General features: G+C 39.2%; 1 protein-coding gene across 8 annotated transcripts in view; it reads right to left on the reverse strand.

The window, feature by feature from the left end:
- srpk2 (SRSF protein kinase 2) overlaps nucleotides 1-16,568 on the reverse strand; it is a 71,868-nt gene that overhangs the window by 14,243 nt on the left and 41,057 nt on the right. For all 8 annotated transcript variants that reach the window (XM_081607847.1, XM_081607842.1, XM_081607841.1 and 5 more), the window contains 8 exons: nucleotides 12,397-12,551; nucleotides 8,866-8,974; nucleotides 7,288-7,375; nucleotides 7,032-7,119; nucleotides 6,826-6,932; nucleotides 5,213-5,378; nucleotides 1,605-1,645; nucleotides 656-989 (listed from right to left, as the gene is read on the reverse strand). In XM_081607847.1, coding sequence (XP_081463973.1) covers nucleotides 656-989; nucleotides 1,605-1,645; nucleotides 5,213-5,378; nucleotides 6,826-6,932; nucleotides 7,032-7,119; nucleotides 7,288-7,375; nucleotides 8,866-8,974; nucleotides 12,397-12,551 — 1,088 coding nt within the window. The remainder of the gene's footprint in view (nucleotides 1-655; nucleotides 990-1,604; nucleotides 1,646-5,212; nucleotides 5,379-6,825; nucleotides 6,933-7,031; nucleotides 7,120-7,287; nucleotides 7,376-8,865; nucleotides 8,975-12,396; nucleotides 12,552-16,568) is intronic.

Below are 16,568 nucleotides of genomic sequence, written 5' to 3' on the forward strand. Positions count from 1 at the left end.
TACAAATGGCCAAGTAAACACTAAGGGAATGCTGCTATTGCATTTTTGGCAACAATTTTATTTTCACTGTTTTAAAAATAAAAGGAACTCAATCATTTATTAGCATTTTTTTAAACGTATGTCTAATATTGTATAAAATACGCTTCAGTGGTTAAATGAAAAATCTGCATAATCCTATTGATCGATTAATTGTTAGAATAATCGATTAGTAGAACAACTGTTAGCTGCAGCCTCTTGCTGACTCCGTTACGCCATTTTCCAGGTCGTAAAAAGGTTTGGACCTCGGTGGGTCCGGCGTTGTTCTTTAACGTCCCAACGAATGATAATCACAGTTTGATCATCAACGGAGCAGTGACCTGAAACACTCAATAACATTGGTTCAATGAATGGACTGTGCTCTAAAAGCCAGGTTTGTCTCAGAAAACCAAACGATTTCATTGATTCCAATGAGAAAAGATTTAAAATGTTCAGCCAGAGTTAGGCAAAAAAAAAAAAAAAAAAGCATGTTTTTTTCTGCAACTTGGTAAGACAACCCGCTGTTAGATTCTGACCCTGTGTGAATGAGAAAATCCACAGTAAATTCAAACTTGTGCACCTATATGAGAAACGTATGCCGACATTCACACATTTCTGACGATGCACCAACAGAACTCACATGTATGATTCGTCAACCTGACGGGTCTTTCCCTCTCTGCTCCCTCCTCCTCTTCGTCCTCTCCATCCTCCTCATCATCATCATCGTCGTCGCTCTCTCCCAGAGCCATGCTGGGTCCTAGAGGCGCCACCGGCGGCGGCGGCTGCTGCTGCTGTGGCGAAGGCAGGCTGCGTTCAGCGTCACTTTTGTCGCCGCTCTCTTTGGCTCTCTCCTCCCTAATCTCGGCCTCTCGCTCCAAGGCTTCGATCTCCAACATCCGCCTCTCCAGCAGCTCGGCCTGCCGTTTCTGTTTCTTCTTCAGCTTCTTCTTCTTGTTCTTGGAGATTTTTCCCACCTGGGAATAGAAGGGAAAAGTAATGTACCCATAAATCAGAGGAAAAAAACATGTCGATATAGACATATAGCATGAGAAATACCAATGGTGGATTATTCAGTTATTAGTTTTGACTGATGAGACGTGATGCCAAACTCCACAACTGAAGGCTGTTGCAGAATTATTTTCAATCAAATCTGATCAAACCACGCAGGAAAATAATTGTTTATATTCTTCTTATGTTCCTGAGTTTCATAGTCATGTGGGTTTAGTGTCTAAGAAAAAAAAACTCTATTTATAAATGGTCAAAAAGTCTGCCGATATGCAGACAGAAAAAGATCAAACGATGACTGTGTTGTTTTAATTATCTTGCTTTCTGACTCCCACTCAGCAGGGGGCAGCATACATCCCTTTTTTAATCAAGTTCCCCTCCTCAAGCTCTCTGGATACTGTTTTATTTGCTTGGATCTCAGTGGCTTGTGAGCGAACTCAGCTGACCATGATACAAACAAAACCAAATGCACAAACCAAAGCATGGACAAACCTGGATGTTTTGCTTTTAACTTTGTTTTATGTTGTGTGTGAAGTGTGTGTGTGCGAGTGTGTATGTGTGTTTTCTTCTTAGCTCATACTCACATCAGACGTACTCACCGGTTTGAGCTGGGGCGCTGTGCTAACTGAAAGACACGGACAGAAAGACAAAGATGAGTGGCTTCAGATTCTGATCAGGCAGCGATCAGGACCTTCAGGTAAAGATCTGCTCACTGCAAAACAACAAACCTCCAAGAACTTTATTGAGATTTTATGTGACAAACCAACAAGTAGCAGGTTTTCCTCTCAGCATTGTGTAGCTCCATTCATTTTACCTTCAGCTCTGAACACCTGCTTCCCTGTCAGTCCAACCTTCCTTCATATTGAGACGGGACTTTTTTTCAACAATTGTTTTCATAAAGGCTAGCTTTGTGGAGTCGGGGCTCCAGCACGTTTCACCAACTCAAATTGAAGACTTAAGGTCTTTATTAATTAAGTTTAATACCCCTTTCTCCACAGAAATGTACAAACTGGTGATAAATTTGAACTTACCCATGATGGATGAAAACAAGCCAGCTAACTAGCAGCTTGTTACCAGTACTCTGAACTGTCTCGAGTCGCCAGTGAAAATGTCTGGGTGCGACTCAAGCTTGTGCTTGAACAAAAAAAAAAAAAAAAGATTATACTAGATTAATTAGTCCTGTCGAGATCAAATTTAAGATCTGAGGTAACATATTAAAGACTAACTTACTTCTTCAATGATTTTAAAGAGGCAGTATTATGTAAAATAGATATTTATGAGCTTCACATCGTGTTATAATGTTTTTCCCTCATCAAAAAACACACCTGGAGTGTTACTTTGATTCTTTCCTGCATGTTTGAGAAATACATTTATCTCCATGGCAACCACAAAGCTGTGGGAAAACACCTGGTTGGACCTAGCCCCGCCTTCAAGGCATAGCTCCTCCTCAGAGCTGCAGTTTCCAAGCTTCCTTGCTTCTGCCTCACAGAGAAGCCCTCTCCCACTCAGCTTTTCTGCCTCACGGGGAAGCCCTCTCCTACTCAGCTTCTTCAGACTAGCCAGAAGCAATTAGCAAACAGCTGGTGGAACTGAGATCTGCTGGGGTTGAAATGTGAGCTACATCTCAGTGCAATGGTGGTAAAAATGTTGTTAAACCCTTTAACAACAGAGGAGCCATGTCACGACTTTCTGAAGTCTCAGAAAGAGCAGGAATTTTAAAGAGACAGGCCGAATTTCAAGGCATTAAATCAGAAACTAAAATTCCTTTTACGTGATATTTGAAATGTGTAGCATTTTTATAACAACTGAAGATAATATAGTTACTTGATTATGCTACAAAATAGTGCTATGTGCCTGGAAATCGCATAATATTGCCTCCTTAAGGCCTTAAATTTAGATACATGGTTGTAAGATTTATGGGCATCTTGGAATGAGAGTTATGCCAAACTTTTTGTATTTTATTGAACAGTCCTCTCTAAGATGTTCAGATAAGCGTGACCCAGTTTTTCTAAGAGGGTCAGCTTAAAAGAAGCCGAATAAAAAATAAACAAAAACATAGGCTACACTTTTCACATTAGACATTATGCTCCACTTTGTGTTGGCGTGTCACATGAAATCCGGGGAAAACGCATTTGCTTTGGTGTGTTTTGTTGGGAGTTTAAATGACAAACAACTGAAGAAGCATTCCTTGTGCACACCCACTGCCTTCCTTCCTCGTTGCAGATCGATGAAAGCCTTCAATTATTTACTGCAGTTTTAAACACATTAGATACTCGCTGGTCCTACCTGCTTTGCAAACATGGAAAATTATGAATGTGCAGTCTCTCATATTTTTCCCTTAATGGCTCACAGACACTCTGGACTGATAACAGAAACGTGTCGTTATTTCTGGAAATCCCTCATTATTTTTGGTGTGACCTGTAGAAGAAAATCCTCCTTGTTAGGGGACAGAATCTTTCAGCTTCATGAAATATTATGAAACATTCCCTCTGCTTTATCACAGCGCGATCAGCCGATGCTGCACATATGAACGACAGGCGTTTTTGTCGGGATAAAAAGAGTGAACTCGCTCTGCCTCTTCAGTCGCAGACCGACTCTGCCACCGCCGTAGAACGCTCTTTGTTTTCAATGTTGGTAGTTGTATTCCCTTTCAAATGTACAAAATGCAAGCTGCTGGAAACGACTGACTGATGCAAGCATCTGACAGCTCACACTGGGGTTCAGCAAGAGGACAGGGTTCATATCGAGGTTTTGGAACATTTTTCTTTTTCAGTGGAGGAAGTTGTTGTGAAGAAAAAAAAAAAATCTTCAAAGCACCAAAAGGGAGGCAGCCGAGGAAGCACCAAGAAGCTCCTTCCTTTCTGTGCAACAAGAACTTTATGATCCTTTTGCAAAGAAATCTGCTTCATTAGATTTGACGATGTTTTGAATATTTTCCTCAAATGTGGATTTCAAATCAGAATCATCTGCTTTTTTCTACTCCAATGTTTCCACATTTCAACAGACGTAATAATCATTACGAAACTAGAAACATGTCAGTGACTAATCTTGTGTTTTGTTGTTTTTTTATTATTTTGCTTTTAAAGAACATTATCTGTGAAAAGGGTCTTGTCCTAAATGTTTTGTTTATTGGTAGACAGAGAAAAAAAGTTTCAGTCTTTCTAGCTACAAAAATGAGAAATGGGTCACTCTTTCTTTAAAAAAAAAAAGACTGCTGCATTTGGCTGAGTTTAATGAATGTGAGCTTTTAAACAGATTGTTTATGCTACTATTTAAAATTTAACTAAAGTGAAATTAAGAGATAAATGACTAATACTGTGTGTTGCAGCGATTATTTTGTTGTAGATCTCATCACACTCCTGTGAGACGACGTAGAATTAAATTAATAGAAGACGATATGTGGTGGAAATGTAAATTAGAAGTAGGAACCTTTCTGCAAATGGGTCAATCTCTTCTGGGCCAAAGTAGTAGATGAGCTGAGTAACTGGCCAAACACGCTGCAGTATGTCCCAGAGGGTGGACGTCCCTAAAAATAATACTTCTTGTTATCATGGTTGTTCTAATAACAGCTTCCATGATTATTTAAGGGCTGCACAGTGGCGCAGTGGGTAGAGCTGTTGCTTTGCAGCAAGAAGGTCCTGGGTTTGATTCCCAGCCTGGGGTTTTTCTGTATTTTCTGTATAGAGTTTGCATGTTCTCCCTGTGCATGGTGGATTTTCTCTGGGTACTCCAGCTTCCTCCCACAGTTCAAAAACATGACTGTCAGGTTAAATAGTTTCTCTAAATTGCCCCTAGGTGTGAGTGTGTGTGTATGGTTGTTTGTCCTGTTTGTCTCTGTGTTGCTCTGCGACAGACTGGCGACCTGTCCAGGTGACCCCGCCTCTCGCCCAAAACGTTAGCTGGAGATGGGCACCAGCACCTCCTGACCCCACTGAGGGACAAGGGTGTTAGAAAATGGATGGATAGATGATTATTTTAAAAAAAATGTGAAAGTCTGGATAAAAACACCACAGTGTAATGCCAGATTATATTCCGTTCTTTTGACTATTTTGATCGCTCAGTTCCTGCGTCGTCATATTTTACGCTGGAACAAATGTCAACACAGTCGGCAACAATCCTGCACCAACAGACCAGGTTTCATTTACGTTTAATTGTTCTAACGAAAATACTAAAGCAGCGTTTGTGTTGGTACCAGCTGATCCGGACGGGGGTGGAGCTCCAGCTTTCTGCCACTCGGTGGCCTCCATGGCCATGCGCCTCACGAACACATCGTCCACACACATCAGGATGTTCTCAGGTTTGATGTCTGTGTGGATGATTTTACACTTCGTGTGGAGGTAGTCCAAACCCTGCAGGACCTGCACAGACGTTTAAATCAACAGACAATCGTAACGAAGATTTTTCTCTCCTTCAATACTTTTTTTTTTGCATATCAACAGAAACTTTAACTTAAAACACTCATCCAAAACCAAACAGTTAATCTTTTGGAGGTTTTTTTCTTTTTCATATTGCTTTTTCTTTTCTTTTTGGGAAAACAGCCTCATTTATCACTCTATTCATCGTCTGGGCAGCTTTCAAGAGGCAGACTGAAAGAGTTCAGCAACTTCACATGCTGATCAGGTGGCTGATGGGAAAATGCCCCCAAGTCTCGTGTCTGAGAATAGCAGTGTTGCTCGAGTCTAAATTGAACCGCTGTCTGCATCTCTTGTGTTTGACCCAACTGAATTATAAACCTTGTGCTGCCTCGAAATCGAGGACAGCCAACCGCAGCAGGAGTTAACAGAAGTTGTGCATCTTTGGATATTTTAAGCAGTTCATCGCCACGAACAACAACATTTTCCCTCCCAGGCAAGAGCTGGCTGACTGTTGTGTGTGTTTTGAGTCTTAATGGGGACCCAGTGTGAACAGTTGTTCCTCTTCCCACACAACTATCATGCCTTCAGCTCAGTAATAAATGTAAGAATATCAAGTGAATGGTTGTGTTACGCCATCATCATCATTTGTGGGCGAAGACGCAGCAAAGAAGCTTCCGATGCATTCAGGCTTCGACCATTTCTCAGACCATCTTTAATTTATTGAATTGAAGATTTCATGTGCTTAAACAAAATCAGGGTTTTATTAAAGAGCACCAACCATGCAGCTGGTGTTTCAAAAGTAGTGGACATGGATCCATCTTTAAGCCAACGTTTCCGGCTCGCTTTTCTTTCAAAATCATGTAAACGACGAGAGCAGCTGTTTGGGGAAAGATCGTGTGAAATATTTATTCATCCCACCGAGTGACACAAAGACGGCAAAAGTCCTCCTATTAAGTCCACCAAACTAAAGCAAACCTCTTATAAGGTCATCAGGTTTCATTTTCTTATTTTGTTTTATTGTGCTATGAAAAACCTCCTGGATGAAAAATGATCACACCCACTTCTTCCATCCATGCCAATGTGTATCTTTTCCTGTAATTGTCCCGACACATGGATGAGTCCCTAATATTAATAACGCCTACTGAATTACCTTGGTTTTAACACAATAATCCAGCCAATAATGTTCTGTAAGATGAGGCGGCAGAAAGCTAAAGCTTCCCTTTTTTATACATGAAAATAAAAAATAATTCAGATTGGAAGAAAAAAAATATGAATATTAAAAAAAACAGAGCATGGCACTAATTCATGTTAAATGCGGATTAAATCTGATTCCTCAGGGGGATGAAAGGTGTCAAACTGGGATAATTTGATGAATTGCCATGTTTCGGGTGTTTCATCCATATTTAATGGAATCCACCGCAGCAGCGTGTTGCTGCGCGTGTATCATCACCTGTCTGATGATGCTCTTGACACACAGCAGCGGCAGACCCTGGTAGTTGGATTTAATGATCCATTTCAGCAGGTGATGACCCAGCACCTCAAACACCATACACACATCTGGTTGGACAAGTCAAGGGCTGAAAATATCACATCTCGCATGACGGGAACGCTTGTAAAAAACAAACACAAAACGGGTAAAACGTCTGATGAGGATACGTATGCCGTTGACGCCAGAGATCTTGAAGTCGTCTATCAGCTGCACCACCATGTCTTTGTTCGGGTCGCCGGGGTCGCTCTCTCTCACCTGGAGGTGAAATGGGAGAGAGAGAATTATGTTAAAATAGAAGAAGAAAACAGAAAACATAAAGAGGTGAACAAGTGCAAGATCTAAAGAAGAAAAAAAAAGACAGGAAGGATAAAAACCCCTAATACTGATAAAAAAAATTAATTAATAAACCAATCGGATTCTCACACATCGCAACAATTTGATCTCATCCAGGGCTGTTTCCGTGTAGTGCTGGGCGCTTTTCACCACCTTCATCGCCACGAAGTTCTTCACTCTGCAGTCCGACACAAACACAGACGGGCAAAACTGAAGGACAGGCTGGAAAAGCCGAATTTCTGCTTGTTTTTTTCTGGGAAAACGTGTCGTTATGCAATTATAGAGCCGAGTGAACAGATATCTCTGTTCTCGGGCCATTTTTAACTAATATTTATATTCCCCTAAAATCTCTCTGGGCGCCCAGGAGCAGAACTAAACAAAAGGGAGGAAAGATTTAGTTACGAAATCAACTTCCTTGAACTCTACAGAAACTGCTGCCTCCTTGAAAACATTACTGCACATCGCAGCTTTTATGTAAGGACAAAAGTCATGGTAATATTTTTGTTTTTTATATTTTATTTTACCCTACCTTGTTTTGTTTTTTTAAGTTTTAATTACCATGCATGTACAATCTTGCCTTCTCTTGCCTCTGCAGTAAATGTATTAATTTATGTTCTGTTATTACTCCAGCATGCTGTGAAAACCAACATAATAATAACTAATAAGACTTTGAGAAATGGAAAAACTCATTTCTTGGCAGATAGATTTCCATTAGGAGGCAAATGATCCAACTACTCAAAGTAATACTAAAAAAATATCGATTATGAGCTGCTGGGCTTTTTGTTGTAGGAAACAATAGTTCATAGTTTACAGTTATTGAGTCTCATAGAAAAAAAAACTTAAACTATTTATAATTAAAGATTTAAGCTGATGTTTCTAAGTATGTCATGATATCAGTAGATGTTTTTATTTATTTAGTAATTTACCATCCATTCCATCCATTTTCTTTACACCCTTGTCCCTTAGTGGGGTCGGGAAAATTTACCCCATTATATTAAAAAAGTACTTTTCCAAGCAGTGAAAGAAAATTAGAAGAAAATAAACATTACGCCTCAGTAAATGACAGAAATTTTAAATCAGAGCCCACAATTACAATCTTAACTTTTTGTTTTAAAGACAAAATAAAAGAGAACAATGTAAGAAAGGATGTATGTAGAAGGAATTAATCCGTTGTTAAATTTAGATTTGCAAATACAAAAGGCATACAGTTTACTCGTTCAACACCGTGTTGGAGTTTGGTTCCGAAACAGCAACCGAACTCCAACTTATTTCCAACATTAGTGTAATTAACACCAGCGGCCCGAGTAAATGAGTTGGTGAGTGAGTCGGTGAGAGGTTACTCCTGGTTGCTGATCCTGACAGCCATCTGCCCTAGTTGCCACGGCAAACCGAGTTATAGTTCAAGCCGACAGATTCGGTTTCCAGCGCAGGACGGTGTTGGTTGCAGTTGTCAGAGAGGAGACGAGCCGGATTTTGTCAACAAGTACATGTGTGGTGTGCGCTTGCGGTGCGTGTGACGTGCGCTTCAAAGCTAGCACCTGTATGTGTCGACTTGAGTGAGTGCCGTTTCTGGGTCACGTCTGTGTTTGTAGAGGATGTGCAAACAGAAAAAAAAAGCGAAACTCAGATTGTGCTGCAGTGAAGGTGTTTGTGCATGACGAGACTCACTGTATGTCCCAGCATAGCCATACTGTGGAGAAGTGGCCCCATCCCAACTTCCTGATCACATGGTACCTTCCGTTGAATAAATCCCCGATCTTCACCGGATGATATCCTCCTGAGAGAGGTGAAGCAAGGAAGGTGAAGGTCACACAGAGAGCTGCATTAGACTCTGACACAATGGCAAGCTAGGATTTAAAGGAGCATCTACGCAACGCACCGTAACACGGAGACACAGCGTTAAAGATTACAATATTACATCAAACAAATATTCTTCAGACAGAAATGTGGGCTTCATGAAGTGTATGTTTAACAGTAAGAATAATTTATTTAGTCCTAACTGCATATCTAACATATGCATCACAATTTACGGGATTGCTATACAAATTAGCTGGAAACATTTCCAATCACATGCTACGCTATGCAGACACTCTGTCTGCGCTGATGAACATCCTTCACCTAAAATGACTGGCATAATCACAGACTAGCAATCCATCTAATAACTACTTTAAGTACGGAAAAGCGAAAAAAGCAAAAAGTTACTTTTCATCCTAATACAAAAGCAATATGTCAAATGAAAAGCAACTCTTGTGATTGGGTTCTGGTGATGTGGATGATGCACTTTGTTTCTTTAATATTAAAATTCTTTTACATCACCAGATATGAAAAATATGTAAGACTGTAGCTTGAAACACATCAGTATGACAGTCACCATCAATAAGCTCTCCATTAATGCAGTAAAGATATATTTTCATTAAATGGAATATTTTCACCACAGCACTTTGTTCAAATCAATCCATTATAGATTTCAGATTTATTCAAGTCCCGAATGGGCAATTAATGTTGAAACAAGTATGTGAATATAAAAATACATAAAAACTAAAAGTATCAGAAGTTAAAAAGTAAAAAAACAATTAAAAAAAACAAATATAATGTCTTTCTAATTAAACAAGCAGAAATGACCTTGAGCTCAAATCCTCTTTAGGATTCAAAAACTGAAAATACAAATAATCACCACTTTCAAGTCCTTGATATTTTTATATATTTTCTGCAGAGATTACAATGGAGAAACATTGATCAGGGCCAAAATCTGAAGAATTATCTATTAATACTACTATCAAAACATTAATCAATTTATGGGCTGGATTTTTAATATGCCAGGAATTCAACATACAGTATATATTTGTTTTTGTAAAGTGTTGTAAGCATGATTTACAAGAGTTTATTTTAAGCATGACAAATGAGTCAATGAGTGAAACCTCAAAAACCTTTCCAGTATGAATGGTGAGATTTCAAAAACTGGCTTTCACAACAAAAGATAATGAAAAAGGACAGGATATAAAAGGTATTCAGTTTAAAGCTTCAAAAAGAAAAACCTCTACTCATAAAACTTTTACAATGCTATAAAAGACGCTGCAAAGTAAACAGTGTGTTGAAGTTGCCAAATTATAAACACATTTTTCTTTCATCAATGATTTGAAAGCAAAGTATATAAAAGAAATGTTATTCTTTCACTTTTCTGATGATTTCTTGTCTTAATGAAGTGAAAACTGACAGTTTGACTGTTTCCTTAGAAAGATAAGTCACTGTCTCCAGTCAGAAAGCTTTTGTAGCATTGATAGGGTTTGATCAAAATTCACAGATAATTACTAAACTGATAAATTCGTAAAGGGCAGATATATAGTTTCAGAGCTAGAAAACCTGAACATCTTGCAAATATGAAATCTAAACATACTATAACCGGTCTTTTTTCTTTTTAAGTACACTTTTCTCAGCTCCTCTGGGATTTGAGGTCATAGTTCAGATATTTGAGCTCTTAAGATGATAATCAGCTGCTCTCAGTTGGAAAAACAATGCCTTTTTTTTTCTTTACCACAATTATGTCTCACAACTACTGTCCAAAAGAAGCATTCAAACCAGAAGCAGTGATATGTGCAAACTTCCAAGGCCTCAACCAAAAAAAAAAAAAAAAAAAAAAGAACAAATCAGATCCAACAAAACAACAATTCCACAATGACAAATAGTTCTGGGGAAGCAAAACAACAAGGTGAGGTTTGTGAGGACAAAGTTTCATCAGGGTTTCCTGCAGTGTATTATAAGCCTGGCGGGCCACCAGACTTTACTTGTGACCCCGTCAGGCTAAGCACTGCTTATTTATGCAAGTCTTTTTAAAATGTTTGCATTTTTAAGACTTTATAGTTGGTGTTCAGGTAATTTTCTAATCACACATAATTATCAAGTGATATATATATCAAATTTAAACATTTTTTAATTCAGAAACACAACGTGCCGCTAGACTCAACCACCAGGGTTTCTGGGGAAAATCTTGTTTTATACTTCATAAAATGTGCAGTTATATCTTGTTTTCTCATTTTTATATACGTCTACCAGTCCAAAATGTCTGCTGCCATTCCCAGATTACATTATTAAACCACTAAATAACTACTTTCTCAAAACATTAACCCTGTTTTTGTATCCACAACAATTAGCTGCAGCAGGGACTCGTTTCTTTTTTCTTTTTGAGGCAAATCAACCAAATTAAAGAGAGTCTTTAACTTCAAATGTGCTCTGACTCAGCATGACAGTCATTACCTTCCTTACAAGATACATATGTAGTATCTTTATGTGAAATGTTAGGGGTGAGCCTGTTGAAAACTAAATACAGACAGACTTGTAGAGTTTATCACGGGTCTCCATAGAACATCATTTCAACACCTTTGCTATGATAGTGCAGCTACACTTTAATGAGAATAACAGTGACTCAATTGGAAAAAATGTGTCGACATGCATTTGAACATTAATACTGGTCAGAATGGGAGCAGAAATTATAGGATCTTCCTGAATTCTGCACAAATACTTGTAATTTTTTTTCCAAATACAGATCTGTGGCAAATTACAAGCAAACTGTCTCCTGGATGTTTTTCTCACAGATGTCCAACTAACTGCTTGCATGCAACATTTTCTGCAACTTTCTCCAATTAACTAGATAAATCAGCACATATATGTAAGCCCTTTAAACCTGGACACTTTGCTTTCACTGCTTTCATTTTAGGTGGCAACTGCATTACGCTCTGACCCAGAATTCAGTGTCAAATGTCTCGATTCTCAGCTACATGTTTTTACCCTTTTTAAATGCTTCTTCATTTCAAATATGGACATGAATAAAACTTGCGAGTTTTAAGCTAGACCAAAAGTGAGGAAAGATAAGAAATAATGAGTAAATATTTAGAGTTTCAACATGTACAATTCTTACTCTAGAATTTTCCATAATTTAGAAAAAAATAATGCACTTAAATGCATGAAATGCCTTCGTCTTTGTGAGCCACAGCTGCTCTATTCTTGCAGGAGCCAAACAACCTTGAAATGTTTGCGATAGGCTAATGTTTATAGCAGCACTGTTGGAAATCTCATCAGGATGTAACAGAGAGAGGAAAGAAAAGGAAGGGGGGGGGGACAAAACCCTCCATCATCGAGCTCTGTCGGACAAATGTGGAGGGAGGAAGGTCCCAAACGGATAAATTCAGCACGTGTGTGTCTGACCTTTACAGTAGTCTGCTGGGTCCTCCTGCTCCTCATCATCAGAGCCCAGGATCTCTTCCTCCGGCTCTGTCGGCCCTGCCAGCTCAGGTGGAGGTGGAGGAGGCGGCGGGGGAGGGGGCGGGGTACTGACCGGGGCTTTCTGCTGGGTTTCAGGCCTGTGAACACAACATTGAAGCAAAACTTAGCAAACCCTGAACTGTACCGCTTCATTTTTGTGTTTCGAGCCATGACTCACAAGGACGACTGTAGAGTGAGCTCTAAGAGCAGATGACTCATTTCAAAGTTAGGCGTGCTTTCATTCAGATATCAGCGTTTTCAACAGTATCGGGGGATTGAGAAGGGATGACGCTTCTCAATCACCCCAATGAAAAGAAGCATTTTTATCAGAGAGCCCATCATACAGAAGCACTAGGTTGTACTGACAAAGTTTCTGTTTCTGAGTGAAGAAACCTCAAAGTTAGCGACTTTCATCATCAGCGAGGTGTTGAAAATAAATTCACAGAGATGGAAAATGCTATTTAGAAGGAAATAGTATTTTTCAGTAATTCATTCGGCTGCAAGACAGCAAGAGAAATCAAGACGTATAGCAAAAACAATTGAACATCAAGTTGACGTTTTATCTTTTTGAGCTTTCAACATCTGTCTGTCATGAGACATAATGGATTTGACAAAATGCATAAAAAAATCTGGACTAAGCCTGAAACAGAATCAGGCGACCAAGAAGTCAAACACTTTGGACTTTGTTTGACTGCACAAAATCTGTGGTTACAGAATCCAACAACCTATCTGTTTGTTGCCATGGCAACACCAGAAAAGGGGGGCTTGATCGGTTTAGGTCTCAAAACCTTAACATTGTGACGATGCAAAGACACACACACACACACACACACACACACACACACACACACCATTTTGGGGAGGGAGAAGGTGATAACTTGACATTGAGATCATTGTGATTTTACAACTCTATCAAACATTCACACACACACACACACACGCGTGCGCCAATACGCAGGCTGTCAAGGATCTCTGTCCTTGCAGCAGGATGTTCCGTCCCTCTTTACCAAAGCAGTCACGTAGAGTGTCATACATCACATCTATAAGCTCGGTGCTTTTGTGAGACTCATCCTGCTATTGGCTGCACTAATACTTACCGCCTCCCCCCCTCTACAACTTCCTGAAGCCGAGCTTAGCTGTAAGCAGAATTAAAACAGTCTCTTTAAGATGGGCAGAGGAGGCATGGTTGCAGGAAGAAAAAGAAAACCCACCGGGGGAACAGCTTAAAACAGCTGCAGAGACAAACAAGGCAGCGGAAGGCTGAGAAACACAAAGGTGAGACGGGAAAACGCGAACAGAGATGTGGATAATCACAGGAAAACAGAAGCCACAGACACAAGTCTGAGGCGGAGACCAGAGGGGGAGAATGAACAGAGATTATTCAGGCGCAGAAAGAGTCCAAATACAAAACCTGCATACAGAAACAGGTCGATGCGATTGGACGCAACAAAAAACAATTACAGATCAGGAAACACGAAAGATGAACACCAACCACCGACCAACTGAAGGCAGATTTTTGACAAATCAGCTAAATTTGAGTAACTCACAATCCACAGTGGCAGATTCACCACTTAAAAAAAGATAATTACTAAGACAATTATCAGTCAGGTGACGTTACATGTCTGTGGTGAAGCGTAGGGGTGACCATGTATTGTATTGTTTATCATTTATTGTGATAGACACTACGAATTTTGATTCATTGTTGTCACAATAAATTCCAATTAATGATGTTTAAAATAATCCTAAAATGGTCAGTATTGTTGGGATTGTTTTATTGTTCAATGACAGAGTCAATAATTATCAATAAATTAAAAAAATAATTAAATGCAGTTGCTGTGTGCAGGTTAGCGATATAAATCACACTTCTTTATATGACTGGTGTCCTAAAGCAGCATGTTACAAATGGGAATATCTTTCAAGCAGTTTGTGGATCTGTAATCGCAGTGTCCATGCAGTCACAGCCACCCGGTTACCTAAAAAAAAAAAGAAGCAAATCGTTTTTGTCCCTTTTATTGTCATCACAAAATATTGTGCTTAAACCTAAAGTCCATATCGCCGTCTCCTACTAAAGCGTTCTGCAGAAACCAACACATGAGGTTAAAGCATTTTATTAATAAGGAGTGGAAATGCTGGCATTTTGTTTGAGATTTTTTAAGAGGTTTCAAACTCTTCTCACTTGAAAATATGATTAGTCAGAGTAACACCTGAGTAACAGGGTAGGTTGTTTCACAGAAATATTTTATTATTAACCTAATAAATGCCTATTTAACTGTGTTGAAAAATCACATGGTCAAATGGTTAGAAATAACACGTCAGGTAAATACAGACATTGTGAGTAAGCATTAGCTAATGCAGTCAATTTTCTTCTTTTTTTTAAAAGGTCCCTCTAATTTTCACGTTGCCATAGCGCCTAAGAGTTCATGTCTTATCCCATTACAACCCAACCGTGTTCACATTGTGAGCTAAAAGCACAAAATAACCCTAAAATCAATAGCTGCAAGGCAGAAACCACCCTGAATATCAAGCTAGCTTAAAGACTGCTATCCTCCAGTGTCTTGAAAAGCGTTCATGCCACTTGGCTTTTTCACATTTACTGATGTTACAACTACAAACAATGTAAAGCAGTGTATTATAAGCCTGGTGGGCCACCAGGCTTTATTTGGCCCCCCACCAAGCTTAACATTGTTTATTAATTTAAGGTTTTTTTTTATGTTTGCATTTTTAAGACTTTATGGTTGATGTTCAGCTATTAATCTTCCAATAACACGTAATTATCAAGTGATATTTTCAAGTTTCCTGTCAAATTTAAACATTTTGTAACTCAAAAACACAGTGGATCGCTGGATGAATGACTGCCCCAACCAACGGGCTCAGCAAGTTTTCTGGGGGAAAACCTTGTTTCATACTTTATCTTGTTTTCTTATTTTATATATCTCTACCAGGATGCATCAACAAGCGTTGGTACATTGCCTCAGAAGCTAAACATGCTGTAAACCTGCTTTCCACTTCAAGATGCCGTCTACTAATGTTCTCTTATCAAACCTCGGAGATCTTTGCAGAACAGCTGGATTTATATTGACAACAAATTAGTTTTGGAAGAAACTGTACAGCAGCAGTTTATTGGGTTGGCAATGAACTTTCAGAAACACTGTGTGTATAAGTTAACTTTTAAGAGTCTTTTGCTCTAATGTAAATGGACTGAGCCAGTGTTTATGTTGCATAAACCTCGACAAGTAATCCAGAAATAAATCCTCCTCGCTTCGATATTAGAAAGCGCGCTTTCAGTCGACGTAGCTGTAAATTGCAAGTCTAGACAAGAAGGTTTCGGCCAATAAAACAGCGCGAGGGGAAACTACTGCAGAATGTGTCATCCGTCCCTCAACTTCTTATGAGTATTGACATGTCCAGACTGCTTCGTCACTACTTTTACCGCGGCGTGAGTCTGTGTGTGTCTGGCTGCGCGCAGTGTTCCCCATCTCTCTACTCACGCCCTGTAATGGTATCTCTAACCCCGGCGGGTAAAAAAAAAAAAAAAAAAAGACAAAAAGACAGCCCAGCATGTTTTCCTGGGTAGTTTGCTGACAGGAAAGCCCTCCTCCTCCTGAGGAAAATTAGCTCAGTGCATTCCAGTGTGACAAATGTTCAGGTAGATGGGAAGATGTCGACATTATTCACACCTGAAAACCAGTTCAATCATGCCGTCTGCTGAGGTTCATGACTGCCAAGTAATGGTCAGATGTAGTGAGGAATGTAGAAAATGCTCGACACGATGTAAGTTAGCGTTGGTAGCATGAGTTTGCATGTTCTCCCCGATCTAAAAACATGGCTAAATTGTCTGTAACAAATTTTGCTGGGCAATAAATTATCCAAGTAATTCTAGCAATAAATGACAATACTGCTGTTTTGAGTCTCTCAACGACTAATAAACCTCAATTTTGTGAAAAATCCTGAACACTGGAACTGGAAAATATTTTAAAAGTCAAAAAAACACGACAACCAATAATAAAATGGGAACAAAAAACACTTTCGACCGAAACCAATAAATAAAGCGGATTGTGACGTCTCTAAACAAATTTTCCTCATTTTAATTTATTGTGTGATTAATTGATTAATTG

This window comes from Poecilia reticulata, chromosome 6 (genome assembly GCF_904066995.2).
Source record: "Poecilia reticulata chromosome 6, P_reticulata-male-v2, whole genome shotgun sequence".
In the NCBI taxonomy this organism is placed as follows: Eukaryota; Metazoa; Chordata; class Actinopteri; order Cyprinodontiformes; family Poeciliidae; genus Poecilia; species Poecilia reticulata.